This window comes from Rattus norvegicus, chromosome 4 (assembly GCF_021556685.1).
Source record: "Rattus norvegicus strain SHRSP/BbbUtx chromosome 4, alternate assembly SHRSP_T2T, whole genome shotgun sequence".
NCBI lineage: Eukaryota > Metazoa > Chordata > Mammalia > Rodentia > Muridae > Rattus > Rattus norvegicus.
Window position 1 is genome coordinate 88,537,031 of NC_141537.1, and position 15,216 is coordinate 88,552,246.

General features: G+C 39.6%; 1 protein-coding gene across 2 annotated transcripts in view; it reads right to left on the reverse strand.

Moving 5' to 3' along the window:
* Herc6 (HECT and RLD domain containing E3 ubiquitin protein ligase family member 6) overlaps positions 1-15,216 on the reverse strand; it is a 42,307-nt gene that overhangs the window by 12,736 nt on the left and 14,355 nt on the right. For both annotated transcript variants that reach the window (XM_087658126.1, NM_001012474.1), the window contains 7 exon segments: positions 11,817-11,935; positions 10,885-10,944; positions 8,519-8,612; positions 7,593-7,782; positions 5,198-5,352; positions 4,835-4,936; positions 69-158 (listed from right to left, as the gene is read on the reverse strand). In XM_087658126.1, the coding sequence (XP_087514252.1) occupies positions 69-158; positions 4,835-4,936; positions 5,198-5,352; positions 7,593-7,782; positions 8,519-8,612; positions 10,885-10,944; positions 11,817-11,911 (786 nt within the window). In that variant the 5' untranslated portion in view covers positions 11,912-11,935.

The window sequence follows — 15,216 nt, forward strand, 5'->3', positions numbered from 1 at the left end:
CAGTGGCTAACATGTCTTGCTTTAAGTCATGAACTTACAAGCCAATATGTTATACTGTATGAACATACCATTTGCTGTTTGGCCATTATTCCTTCTTCTGTATTGAAGTTAAAGATGTCATTCATGATGAAAGCATTTTCTGGAAGTTGACAGTTAGCCTTAAAGAGAACATGACCTGGAATTTCACTTTCTATTAATAAATTATATAACATGTAAAACTTAGATTCATATGCATATATACATTTGTCAGTGATTGAATATGTTCTAGGCTGGTTGAATTGGATGGGATAAACTTCACTAAGTGTATTTCACTGAAAAATCGATTTCTGTCACTCATTTTCCCTCTGCCGGGTGGTGATGGGGTACACCTTTAATCCAAGCACTCAGTAGGCAGAGACAGGTGGATCTCTGAGAGACCAGCCTGGACTGCAGAGTGAGTTCCAGGACAGCCAAGGCTACACAGAGAAATTCTGTCTCAAAACAAAACAAAGGAACAAACAAACAGAACTCAAACAAAGAAAGGAAGAAAAACAACAAAAAAGAATTTTCCATCATCTTGGTACTATTTAAAAATATTCTGGCTTCTCCATGGTGTCTTTTTTTAGTGCCAGTCTCTCTGTGCATTTGCAGGAGAGTGGGTTTTGTCCCCTTTACTTAAATTCACAAATGCTATGGCCATGTCAATTTGTATGTGTATTGTCTTGCTTTCCAGTTTCACATGGAAACTGGAAAATTCCTTCTATAAAGCCACAATTACTCTTGTACCTAAACCACACAAAGACCCAACAAAGTAAGAGAACTTCAGACCAATTTCCCTTAAGAATATCGACGCAAAAATACTCAATAAAATTCTGGCAAACCGAATCCAAGAGCACATCAAAACAATCATCCACCATGATCAAGTAGGCTTCATCCCAGGCATGCAGGGATGGTTTAATATACGGAAAACCATCAACGTGATCCATTATATAAACAAACTGAAAGAACAAAACCACATGATCATTTCATTAGATGCTGAGAAAGCATTTGACCAAATTCAACACCCCTTCATGATAAAAGTCCTGGAAAAAATAGGAATTCAAGGCCCACACCTAAACATAGTAAAAGCCATATACAGCAAACCAGTTGCTAACATTAAACTAAATGGAGAGAAACTTGAAGCAATCCCACTAAAATCAGGGACTAGACAAGGCTGCCCACTCTCTCCCTACTTATTCAATATAGTTCTTGATGTTCTAGCCAGAGCAATCAGACAACAAAAGGAGATCAAGGGGATACAGATCGGAAAAGAAAAAGTCAAAACATCACTATTTGCAGATGATATGATAGTATAGTTAAGTGTCCCACGCGCGACTTCCCGCCGGCAGGAAACACGCGGGTACACAGAAATCCTTACTGTGACCAACTTTATTAATCTTAGAAGAGGAAGCGCCCGCCGTGCCAACATGGCGCGCTTATAAACACCCTAGTGCAGCGCATCCACACCTGATTGGTTGTTTACCCATGATCTCATTAGGCACGCCCCAGAGTGGGCAAAGACCTGGCACGAAGGCACTCTTGCACATGCGCACAGTTAACTTCCTGAAAGGGGGCTGGCTGGCACGGCGAAGGCTGGCGCCATCTTGTAATGGCGGAGGCTATCCTGGCCTTCCATGTGGGGCGCAGTGGAAGCCATCGCCATCTAGTGGTGGCGAATGTTATTGCGGCCCTCTACAGTTAAGTGATTCCAAAGTGATAGTATAGTTAAGTAGTTCCACCAGAGAACTACTAAACCTGATAAACACCTTCAGCAAAGTGGCTGGGTATAAAATTAACTCAAATAAATCAGTAGCCTTCCTCTACACAAAAGAGAAACAAGCCAAGAAAGAAATTAGGGAAACGACACCTATCATAATACACCCAAATAATATAAAATACCTCGGTGTGACTTTAACAAAGCAAGTGAAAGATCTGTATGATAAGAACTTCTAGCCTCTGAAGAAAGAAATTGAAGGTGATCTCAGAAGATGAAAAGATCTCCCATGCTCATGGATTGGCCGGATTATTATAGTAAAAATGGCCATTTTACCAAAAGTGATCTACAGATTCAATGCAACCCTCATCAATGTTCACCCAATTCTTCAAAGAGTTAGACAGAACAATTTGCAAATTCATCTGGAATAAAAAAAAACCCAGGATAGCTAAAACTATCCTCAACAATAAAAGGACTTCTGGGGGAATCACTATCCCTGAACTCAAGCAGTATTACAGAGTGATAAAAACTGCATGGTATTGGTTCAGAGACAGACAGATAGACCAGTGGAATAGAATTGAAGACCCAGAAATGAACCCATACACCTATGGGCACTTGATTTTTGACAAAGGAGCCAACATTGTCCAATGGAAAAAAAATAGCATTTTCAGCAAATGATGCTGGTTCAACTGAAGGTCAGCATGTAGAAGAATGCAGATCAATCCATGCTTATCACCCTGTACAAAGCTTAAGTCCAAGTGGATCAAGGACCTCCACATCAAACCAGATAAACTCAAACTAATAGAAGAAAAAGTGGGGAAGCATCTGGAACACATGGGCACTAGAGAAAATTTCCTGAACAAAACACCAATGGCTTATGCTCTAAGATCAAGAATCGACAAATGGGATCTCATAAAACTGCAAAGCTTCTGTAAGGCAAAGGACACTGTTGTTAGGACAAAACGGCAACCAACAGATTGGGAAAAGATCTTTACCAATCCTACAACTGATATAGGGCTTATGTCCAAAATATACAAAGAACTCAAGAAGTTAGACCGTGGGGAGACAAATAACCCTATTAAAAAATGGGGTTCAGAGCTAAACAAAGAATTCACAGCTGAGGAATGCCAAATGGCTGAGAAACACCTAAAGAAATGTTCAACATCTTTAGTCATAAGGCAAATGCAAATCAAAACAACCCTGAGATTTCACCTCACACCAGTGAGAATGGCTATGATCAAAAACTCAGGTGACAGCAGATGCTGGTGAGGATGTGGAGAAAGAGGAACACTCCTCCATTGTTGGTGGGATTGCAGACTGGTACAACCATTCTGGAAATCAGTCTGGAGGTTCCTCAGAAAATTGGACATTGAACTACCTGAGGACCCGGCTATACCTCTCTTGGGCATATACCCAAAAGATGCCCCAACATATAACAAAGACACGTGCTCCACTATTTTCATAGCAGCCTTATTTATAATAGCCAGAAGCTGGAAAGAACCCAGATGCCCTTCAACAGAGGAATGGATACAGAAAATGTGGTACATCTACACAATGGAATACTACTCAGCTATCAAAAACAATGACTTGATGAAATTCATAGGCAAATGGATGGAACTGGAAAATATCATCCTAAGTGAGATAACCCAATCACAGAAAAACACACATGGTATGTACACATTGATGAGTGGATATTAGCCCAAATTCTTGAATTACCATAGATACACAGAACACATGAAACTCAAGAAGGATGACCAAAATTCGAATGCTTCACTCCTTCTTTAAAAGGGGAACAAGAATACCCTTGGGAGTAAATAGGGAGGCAAAGTTTAGAACAGAGGCAGAAGGAACACCCATTCAGAGCCTGCCCCACATGTGGCCCATACATATACAGCCACCCAATTAGATAAGATGGATGAAGCAAAGAAGTGCATGCCGACAGGAACCGGATGTAGATCTCTCCTGAGAGACCCAGCCAGAATACAGCAAATACATAGGCGAATGCCAGCAGCAAACCACTGAACTGAGAACGGGACCCCCTTTGAAGGAATTAGAGAAAGGACTGGAAGAGCTTGAAGGGGCTTGAGACCCCATATGAACAACAATGCCAACCAACCAGAGCTTCCAGGACTAAGCCATTACCCAAAGACTATACTTGGACCTACCCTGGGCTCCAACCTCATAGGTAGCAATGAATAGCCTAGTAAGAGCACCCGTGGAAGGGGAAGCCCTTGGTCCTGCCAAGACTGAACCCCCAGTTAGCCTGATTGTTGGGGGTAGGGTGGTAATGGTGGGTGGATGGGGAGGGGAATTCCTGTAAAGAAGGGGGAAGGGGAGGGGTTAGGGTGATGTTGGCCGGGATACTGGGAAGGGGAATAACAATTGAAATGTAAAGAAGAAATACTCAAGTTAATAAAGATGGGGAAAAAAAGAAGTATAGGCCAACAGGAGCCGGATGTAGATCTCTCCTGAGAGACACAGCCAGAATACAGCAAATACAGAGGCGAATGCCAGCAGCAAACCACTGAACTTACAACGGGACCCCTGTTGAAAGAATCTTAGAAAGGAGTGAAAGAGCTTGAAGGGGCTTGAGACCCCATATAAACAACAATGCCAACCAACCAGAGCTTCCAGGGACTAAGCCACTACCTAAAGACTATATACATGGACTGACCCTGGGCTCCAACCTCATAGGTAGCAATGAATAGCCTAGTAAGAGCACCCGTAGAAGGGGAAGCCCTGGGTCTTGCCAAGACTGAACCCCCAGTGAACGTGATTGTTGTTGGGAGGGCGGCAATGGGGGGAGGATGGGAAGGGGAACACCCATATAGAAGGGAGAGGGAGGGGTTAGGGGATGTTGGCCCGGAAACCGGGAAGGGGAATAACAATTGAAATGTAAATAAGAAATACTCAAGTTAATAAAGATGGAAAAAAAAAGAGATAGTCAAGGAGACATGGAAGGGGCTTCAGAGAAGAAAGAGAAGGGGAGATTATATAATTATATTTTAATTTAAAGTGTTTTTTAAAAAATTTAACTGTCTGAGAACTAAGGAATTACTATTTAATAAATTGGTGTATACATTCCTTAAGAAGAAACTTTACCTCATGCACTTCTTTCATCACTTCTAAGAGAACTTTAAGATTAGACGTATCCTCCATCTTTGGAACTTCATTATGAAGATGAGAGTTGGTTTTCTCTAGTATCTGGACCAGTGAAGCAATGCTAATTAGACTCAATAGGTTATATTCATACAAATATGCATTTACACATAATGTAACAAAAATAATTATAAAGAGTTATGAATTTGAGAGATAGTCAGGGAGACCTGGAGGGGGTTTCATAGAAGAAAGATTAGGGGGAATTATATTTTAATTTAAAGTATTTTTTAAAACTTCAATTGTCTGAGAACTACGGAATTGCTATTTAATAAATTGGTGTATACCTTCCTTAAGAGGAATCTTTACCTTTTGCACTTCTTTCATCATTTCTAAAGAAACTTTAAGGTTAGACGTATCCTTCATCATTGGAACTTCATTATGCAGTTGAGAGACGATGGTTTTCTTTAGCATCTGGACCAGTGAGTTCAGAGAAGAAACTTCCAAAGATGCCCACCAGTTTCCTGAGGGTGTGAAAATCAAATGTGACAAATATATTTCTCTTCTCAGCCCTTAAATCCCTCAGTTTCTTCTGGGATGTTTAAGACAGAAATAGACAATGTTTCCCATATCTACCATCATAACCATAAAATAACTCTTTTATGGATATTATCACAAACCGTACACTATTCAACAGATTTAGGGCAAAGCTTTATTTTACCTGAAAAAAATTATTAAAATTAAAGAAACTCATTCTGAATTTAAAGAAAGTTGTTAATGATTATGATTAACCAATTACCCATCATTATTTTTGCTTCTGTTGTTTTTATTTGATTCGATGTTTCTAGATAGGGTATTTTTATGTAGTCCTTAACATGTAGCCTATGTTGGCCCTAAACTTCTAACAAGCTTCCTGCCTCATCATCTGGGTGCTGACATTAAGATCATGTCTTAATGTCATTACTTTCAAGCTAGCAAATTTGCCCAACAGCTACAAAAATCTAAAAATATACGGATGTATACTACGCACTGACACTTACTGACACTTCTTCCTATAATTTAAGTAATGACTATTTTCAGATTACGCAAACAGCTGTCACAAATGGATATACACTTATTTTAAATAGCTAACACCTCCCCTTTAATATTACTGAGATTACATAGGATTTTGGTACTTTTAAAGAGGAGATGGTAGGAACGGGATTTTTTTTTTAATGAGTAGGCTAGGACTTTTGAAATGTGACTCCTACATCAAAAAAAAAAAAAAGCACTTTCTTTTTGAGACAATGTTTTATGTAGTCAGGCTTCTTTTGAATGTAGCCAAGACTGGCATTACTCCTGGTCCACTTCCTCTACATCCCAAGGTCTGGAATTACAGATGTTCTCTCCCACATCCAGAAAACATCTCTTTCTCAAAAAATGCAAATATGGGGCTGGAGTGATGGCTCTACAGTTAGAAGCACTTGCTGCTCCTGCAGAGAACCAGGTTCAGTTCCCAGTACCTACATGACAGTTCACAATTATCTGTAATTCCAGTTCTAGAACATACAATACTCTCTTCTGCACTCCTGCAGCTCTGACAAAAACTTAATGCACATAAATTCACTTAAAGTACACACGCACATATAAAATTTTTATATTTAATTTTAAAACCTGCTGCTCATTCCATCAATAATAATGCGCACACAATTTAATGATTTAATCCTGTGATTGTACTTCCTTGCATTTTCTTGCATGTATAAATTTATATCCATCAAAGAAATACATGTTACTACTACTAGAGCAGCAGAAAAATGGAGCAACTGTCCATAGCACATTCCATGCTCTGGACCAGCCAGTTTGTTCCTCCAGGCCTGTGCATTGGAAATGCTAAAGTGGTGAGAACTTTAAGAGATGGTTTAACCTTAAGCAACACTTGGTAGTTCACAGAGAGGGTTGTTATAAGAGACTGTGTGTGTGTGTGTGTGTGTGTGTGTGTGTGTGTGTGTGTGTGTTACATGCACATCTGTGTGCTCATTTGTGGGTATAGGCACCAAGAACAGAGCAGGATGTCCAGTGTCTTGATTTATCATTCTATGCCTTGTTCCCTCGAGAGATGGTCTTTCACTGAATCTAGACCTAGTGTGGTAAGCAGCAAGCCTCAGCTCTTCTCCTGTCTCTGTTCCTTGCAGCTCTGGGTTTAAAGGAACACATACCATGCTAGCTCTCCATGCTGAGCTTGGAGCAAACACATTTACCCATTTAGCCATCTTCACAACTGCCGTAAAAGGAGGCTTTCGTGGTTATACATAAAAATTAGAGTCTGTAACTCCTTCACAGATGGTACAGGGAAAGTTCATAGGTCACTTATATATAGTATAAGTGTATTTTTAAGTATCAGACCTTCAACATTCACTTAAAATTATGAAAACTTCCATAACTTGAATAAAATAACACTAATAATAAGTTTAACATTGCTTTTTATCACTCTTGGTCAAGTGTTTGAGGTTTCCAAATAGTAAGCAAAAATTATAAAGTATGATTTATCTTGACTGGCACTGTAGGGTTAACAAAGTCTAATATCAAAGTCCTATCCAAGTCTATGAACAACACTTGCTTTCTGTGGTGATAAATGTGGTGGATATAATAGTTTTGGGTTAATTTTTATAAAACTTCACATACATTTACTAAAAATAAGTATTACGAAATCTCTCCAATGTTTGCTATGATTTCTACTTCAAAAGTGAGTCTACAGAATATATTTGTAAAATGATTTAACACTTACTCAGGAATGTTAATGACTTTGACCTCATTTTATGAATAGCGCTTGCAAATTCAAATGCCAGTGTCTTCCAGTTCTTGGGATCCTGCATAATGGAACATTCCGGGAGCAAAAGAAAAACTAATAGAGCTTCTTGATGTGGAGAGCTGTATGGAAGACCTCTAAGCAGAGTCTCCTCAAGACAAGTGGTTATCTGTGGTCAAAGGGGGACAAAGAGCAAGGCCAAGTTACAGAAGACACCGTATTGTGAACGACTACAAGTTGTGGCTGCAGATTTCACTCCACCGTCTTCCAATTAGAAAGTTCACTTATCCTTCTGGAGCCTACTAATGAACCCTGGTCAGCCTTTTCCTTCACATACCCTTGAGGTCGTCCTTGAATGAGCCCTCGGCCCATTTTATATTATGGGACATGAAGGAAATAAAGTGAAACCACATGTAGATCGACATACACAGTGAATAGTTAGTTTGAAACTAATGCAAAGTTCTCCAGAAACAATTCTGTAAGCTAGTTGTAGTGGCACACATGCAGTGTCCATTACTCGGAAGGCTGTACCCAAGACTCACCTCAAAACAGACATCGAGCTTTTTGACCGTTCACCAGAGAGGGTGTCCTGCTTCCCAAGCCCTGTTCTTTCCATATGCATTGCTAGAAAGAAGCTTCATGTCTCAGTATTGTTTTCTTCATATTGAAAACAAAAGACTATATCTGTTGTGCATTTAATGGTTTAATAAGAATGTATCACTTATCACCATGTCTGGACTAAAGTACTTTGTAATGATGACTAGCCATTCATGCACAGGTTCAGCCCCATGCACAGGTCCTCATTACCCACCTCCCACCAAAACTAAACTGCTGTTATATTTATTCCTATAGAGAACTGTGATTGTGCTGTATCTCTGTTAAGTGAAATAAATAATGGCTGTTACCAAGGAGGAAATCCATTTCTCTGCTGTTAACATCTTGAAGACATCCCTTGCCAGTTTTAAGTCCACGTTAATGAAATTATTCTCTCCAGCATCTCTATGAACACAATAAGCATTAAAAACACACAACAGATGGGGAAAGAGCATTTTAAAACTCCATATGATATGATTTGAGTTTTGTGTTAGCACATACAAAATATTAACTTTGTTTAAAGCTCACCTCTTTTCAAAATAATAGACTAGAGCAACACAGAAGTGTATAGACATATTCTTGTTAAAAAGTAATAAACCACAACTTGTTATCTCTGAATCAGTAACATCGAGCATGGGCTGCAATTTTAGCAAGATTTTATCTTTTAAATTAAATTTAGCTTAATTTAATTTAATGGTACTAGGATTGAGCCCATGTGCTACCACAAAATTACAAGCTGAACCCTAGCAAGAGTCTATAAAATAAATCTAAGAACTATCAATCCCAACAGTCGGTCTATTCCACAGATTGGAATTGTTTATTCTCCACATATGGTACCATTTCTGTTTAATTATTTATTTGTATACTTATTTATTTATCATTGACTAATTTTTTTAAGTAAAGTTGTAGTATGCCCAGGCTGATCATGAAATCGTGATCTTCCTGACCCAGCTTCCAAGTGCTAGGATTATAGGAGGGCAAGCCTGTGTCTAGCCACCATTTCTACCTAAGCTTTACATTTCCATTGTAACATTAGAGGTGCAGTGATGACATCATAGAGGTTTCACTTTTCCCAGAGATCTGTTCAGCACAGAGGTCTGAGAGTTCATTTTAGAAGTTTTTTGAAAGATACGTGAACTCATTAATGGAAAACGTTAATGCACAGTTTGAACAATAAAAGTCTTTTGTCCTTGATATTTCCCCCAGGCCTAGATCCTTGCATATTTACCCAGTTCTTCTCAACTCTGACCCCATTTTACATTAAAATACTGCCCAGACACTGTCTAGTCAGCTGGATGATTCAGTCATATTTCATGATTAGCATCCAGCAAGTCTAACAGTTTAAAAAAAATAACCAACACATATATTGGGCTTGCTGAGTTAAGTATCAATCTTGATATTAGAATTTATACAAGTTATAACTGTAAATATTTCTCCAAAATTCTTTCCCCTTTGCAGCTATCACCTGGAAGTTTAAAACTTCCAAAAGGTGGTCATGGATATTTTTCTTCTTTAAAAAAAAACAGTATTGTAGAAGAGGAAGAGATCACTTCTGCCTTACTCCTGGCCCAGTGGAACCTTTAGATGGGCCCAAGAACTCAGTAAGTATAGAGAATTCTTCTACATGCAATAAACATAGGAAACATTATCAAGAAAAGGGGATAAAAGTTTTATTAAAATTATATGTACATAGGAACAAGATAAATCCAAAGAAATGACAAAAACATGATGTTTTACACTTTTTGGACAAAGAACAGTATGTTTGTGAAAGAATGATAAGATAAATGGGTATGGGTGGGTAGACTGAGATAATAACTCTTAAGGATATGAGTAGGAGAGATTCGTGTGTGTGTGTGTGTGTGTGTGTGTGTGTGTGTGTGTGCGTGCGTGAGAGAGAGAGAGAGAGAGAGAGAGAGAGAGAGAGAAACAGAGAAACAGAGAAACAGAGAAACAGAGAAACAGAGAAACAGAGAAACAGAGAGAGAAACAGAGAGAGAAACAGAGAAACAGAAACAGAGAAACAGAAACAGAGAAACAGAAACAGAGAAACAGAGAAACAGAGAATCAGACAAGGGGAATCACATGAATGAGAGACAGAATGCCCAAATACTGAGCATAAAAAGAATCACTTAAACCATTAGGTAATGTCAGCATTTAGGATATTAGGGCAGGAGAGTCAGATGTGCAGGGTCCTCCTCATCTGCCCAGTAAGATCAAGGTCAGCTGGGCTACATGAAAGTCTGTCTCAAAAGTCTAAAAGGAATGAATTAACTCGCTCTCAGAATCAGACCTACCTTTAAGCCAAATAAGAAAGAAATTAGATTTTTCTCTATAGTAATACATGAAAGACAGTTGAACAAGATCTCATTTCTTCCTTGATCTGACTCAATAGGGACTGCACAGTAAGTTCCTGGTTTTGAAGTAGTAAAGTATGTTTAGGCACAGTGGCTATTTATCTGTAGACATAAGAACCTGACTAAAATGCCACGCCATCCAATAAAACAACAGGGGAAGAAATATGGGGGAGCTAGTTTATAGATGAAAGATTCCTTTATCAACCAGAGAATTCTCTGTCGGAGTTGTGTGCTGACAAAATTCACACTCATCCTAGTTCTATACGTTTCCTTTTACATAGTCCCAGTATTTTAAATAAAGGTAATTTCCACTGACGCTTTACCTTTTCTTCAAAAAACTTGCAGTCAAACAAGCAGGAGATGAAAATATCAAGCTGATTTCTCTGCAAACACAGTAACAAGGGCAAAGTCACATCTAAGCAGAGTCCGGCCTTTTGACATTGTGAGGTGACATTGTCATATGCCAGTTCTTCTCAACCTGTGAATTGCAACCTCTTTGGAGGATCAAATGACCCTGTCATGAGGATGGCCTAAGACCATTGGAAATACCAAATATTTACCTTATGATTCACAATAGTAGCAAAATTAATTATGAAATACCAATGAAAATAATTTTATGGTTGGAGATCACCACACATGAGGGACTATATTAAAGGGTCACAGCATTAGGAAGGTTGAGAACCACTGTCATATAGGAATGTATTTAGCAGGAATTATAGGTAGCCTAGAATTCATGTGATCTATGGGTTGCAGGTTAAATATACTTACAGCTTCCTTTATCTTATGAATAAATAACAGAGCTCTAGACTCATATGAGCATCCGATAGTGATATTGATATGCACATATGAGTGTCCAAATTGTGGATGTTACTTCTGTGTCTCACTGAAACTCTTTCTAGTAGATTTTCTTCACATTTGCAGTTGAATACTGAATGTAGCCAGTCACTCTGAAGGCCTAGTTCTGAAATGCTAGTGAGTCAAGGATGAAGACCTGACAACTGTACAACCTGCTGCTAAGACTCAGTCATGCATCTCCCCTACTTAGAAAGGCACACGCCGTTTACATAGCTCTGACATTAAATAAACAACTAATTACTGTGTACGCCAATGATTGAGCCAACCAAAAGGTAATAAAAGAGAATCATACCCATGTGAATTCTGTTAGGACAAGCCAAACCCTCTTTCTCACAGCGAGGGCAAAGTGATTAGGATTTCAGAAACATGGAAGGGGCTCTAAGTCATCAAGCTGGGTCACCTTTTGGCGTCTTCATGGACTTTTCCTTTCTTTGCTGCTCGCCATTTCTTTACCAGTGGCTGGGTGATTCGGATAATTTCTGGCAGGATTTTCATGGAAACACTTGTGGACCTAGTATGCTTTAAGGAACAAAATAAAGGCAAAAATGCACACACAACGTTGAGTAACAATCAGGAAAGCAACTGGCACACTCAAGGTCCATCCTCTTGCATAGATGTTTGGCGGGTTGAGCATTTGCATCAGGGATGGCCTGAACATTCTGTTTCCTAACTTGGGCCATTTTTCTTGATCTGCATTTTAAAAAGTGTAATACCACAAGAAAAGATTAAAACTAGAGACTGCGGGCTGGAGAGATGGCTCAGCGGTTAAGAGCACCCGACTGCTCTTCCAGGGGTCATGAGTTCAATTCCTAGCAACCACATGGTGGCTCACAACCATCTGTAAAGAGATCTGATGCCCTCTTCTGGTGTATCTGAAGACAGCTATAGTGTACTTACATATAATAAATGAATAAATCTTTTAAAAAAAATAGAGACTGCAACGGGTGCTTATAAATCAATATTCATCTTGCCATCATTCAAATGGTTATAAGATGAAAATAACATATGCATCAACAGATGAATGCACTTTCAATGTGACAGAATATAATATGCAGTGAAATATTATTTAGTATTGACAACGATACTCTAATATAAACTGGGTGTACTCTAGATCATGTTAAGTGGAAATAAATCAAATAAAAAATAGGAGGCATTTTATGATTCCACTTATATAAGGTATGTCAAACTTGTAGAAACAAAGGAAAAATTACCAGGACTGAGGAGGTCAGGGAATGGGGAATTATTATCTAATAGATACCAGGTGTCTGGGTGATTAAAAGGTTTGAGAAACAGTGATGATACTTGATGGCTTTATAAATGCAATTAACGCTACAGAAAACTGTAGGCAATGTGTTTAAATGGTAACTCACACCACATACACACATCTTATATGCAACTGTGATAGGGTCTCACCATATCACCAAAAGTGACAGAGAGAGAGAGAGAGAGAGAGAGAGAGAGAGAGAGAGAGAGAGAGAGAGAGAGAGAGAACACCACCACCACCACCACCACCACCACCACCACCACCACCACCACCACCACTTTTTCTTCAACCAAATAAAATCTTCTGGGAAAATATGTGTAAATGCAATGATTCAAGTGTCCCCCACCCACTGTGCTGGTGATGAGGACTGTGCCAGGATTTTGTTCATACTGAGCCACACTTCCAGCTCCTACCTGAGCACTTTGATCTAAATCTCAGTGGTTTTAAAATTTATCAATCACAGGTTTATTTTCTCTTGCCTCTCAGCATCTCAGTACAAAGATCTGCCCCTGCTGGCAGTTATGTATCATTTACTTTTTTTCTTCAAAGTCCCTAGCTTCTCCTTGCAAACTTCACAAGCACTGTCTCACTTGTGTGCTCACCACTGCACCTGTTCTCATGCTCCCTGCCCTCATTCTTGGCAACTTCAAAGTGGATGGCCGCAGTCTATCTCCTGCTTCAACATCTCAGCTCCCAATCTTATCTCCACTCCTTTCTCTCCTCACTTTAGCTACTCCTGACAGGGATAAGGTTTCCAAACTTAAGCAATTTGACTCCTGGGATTAAATAATTTTTTGTTGTGAAGGATCCTACACACAGTAAGATATTTAGTACTTACTGTTCCTACCCCTCACCCACTAGAAGCCAGTAGTAGTCACTACCAGCACACCAACCTAAAATGTCTGCAGATATGACCAAATGGTTATTAGAATGCAAAATCACCCTTACTTGAAAAGCACCAACTTATGTTCCAGGACCTTTACATTAACAATTGCTCCATTTTTTAAGCATCCGTTTGGAATAGTCTCTCTGGCCATCACATATCATTTTCTTGATTCATTTCTTGAAAGTGAAGCCTTCAGGGCAAAATTCTTTGCTGCACTAAGATCTCACTGTGTGAGCATGTCCTTACTCTTGAACTAACTTAGCTCCTCCTATGCTTCACTTCTCTAATCACTCCCACAATTGCTTTATGCCTCCCTTATTGGACTGCAAAACTCCATCTGTCATTATGTTCAAGTATGGATTACTCCAAAGTCAATTCCCAATGCCTCAAACCACTGAGGGCAACTTCCCATCATGCTGGCCAATCACATTCAATGATCACAAAGTTCAAATGGGCACTTCCAAAGGCAGTTGCTTTCTCTTAATCTGAGGCAACTAGTGCTCCTCTCTCTTTGCCTTTCCTCGAATTCTTCTGCTTCTCTTCCTCTCGCATCAGCTTTGGTCATCAAGCGGTAACTAATCACCGACTCACCCTTATCTACAGCCACAATGGCATATTTCTTTCCTTAGACATCTCAATTCTACACTTAATGTTTTGTCAAGCTGACATAAAGCTTAGGGAATCTCAATTGAACTGACTTTATCAGACTGGCTTATGGTCTTTGTCTTTAAAGCATTTTCTTGATTGAGGATTGATGTGTGATGGCCCAGTCTACTGTGGGTAGTGCCATCCCCATGCAGGTGAGCCTGGGCTATATAAGTAGCAGAACAAGCCACAGCAAAACGGTGTTTCTCCAGACTTTCTACTTCAGTTTCTGCCACCAAGGTTCCTGCCCTAAGTTCCTACCCTGACATCCTTCATGATGGCTGTAAGCCAATTCAACCCTTCATCTCCAGTTAGCTTTTGGCCACAGGGTATTTTCATAGCCCCAGTGAAAAAGAACTGATACAGAATTGGACTCTGTTTTCTCTCTCCTGCTCTGGGACATTCTTCTGCCACTCAGGAGAAACCCTCTGATGATCTTCTAATTTTACTTCCCTGTCAAAAGGTCTCAGTTGTCAAAATCCTCATTTCAACTTCCACTCCTCTTCTTGCACTGACCCCACCCCAGGGTAAGTTTATTGCTCTCTATTTAAATTAAACTCTGTCTGTCTTGACTTTCCTGCACAATTGCTTCTCTGGAAAAGTCATGTCCTAGCTCCTAAGTCAGAAACCATTCTTTCACACCTTCTTACTTGGTTCTTCCTCTGCTGTCCAAACTGTGCTCCGCAGCCTGGTTTTGTGTCTCTTCCTCCCCTCTGTCTCTGGCACCGCCCCTGCCACATTTCCCCTTTCTTCTTTTGTCTTAAGTTGCCCTTCATTGCCCACATCTTTCTCCTGCCATCCCCATGTTGGGGCCAAATCCAGGACTCTTGCTTTTGCATACAAGGCAAGTAATCTCACACTGAGCAACCTCCCCAGCCCTCTGTTCATTTTTGGAGACAAGTGTCCACCATTTTATCAGAGGAACACATTATTTTAGTAAGAGATCTGAAAATGAATAACGTACTGTCTCAAACAGTAGTCTGAAGTTCAGAGAAAGGAGTACAG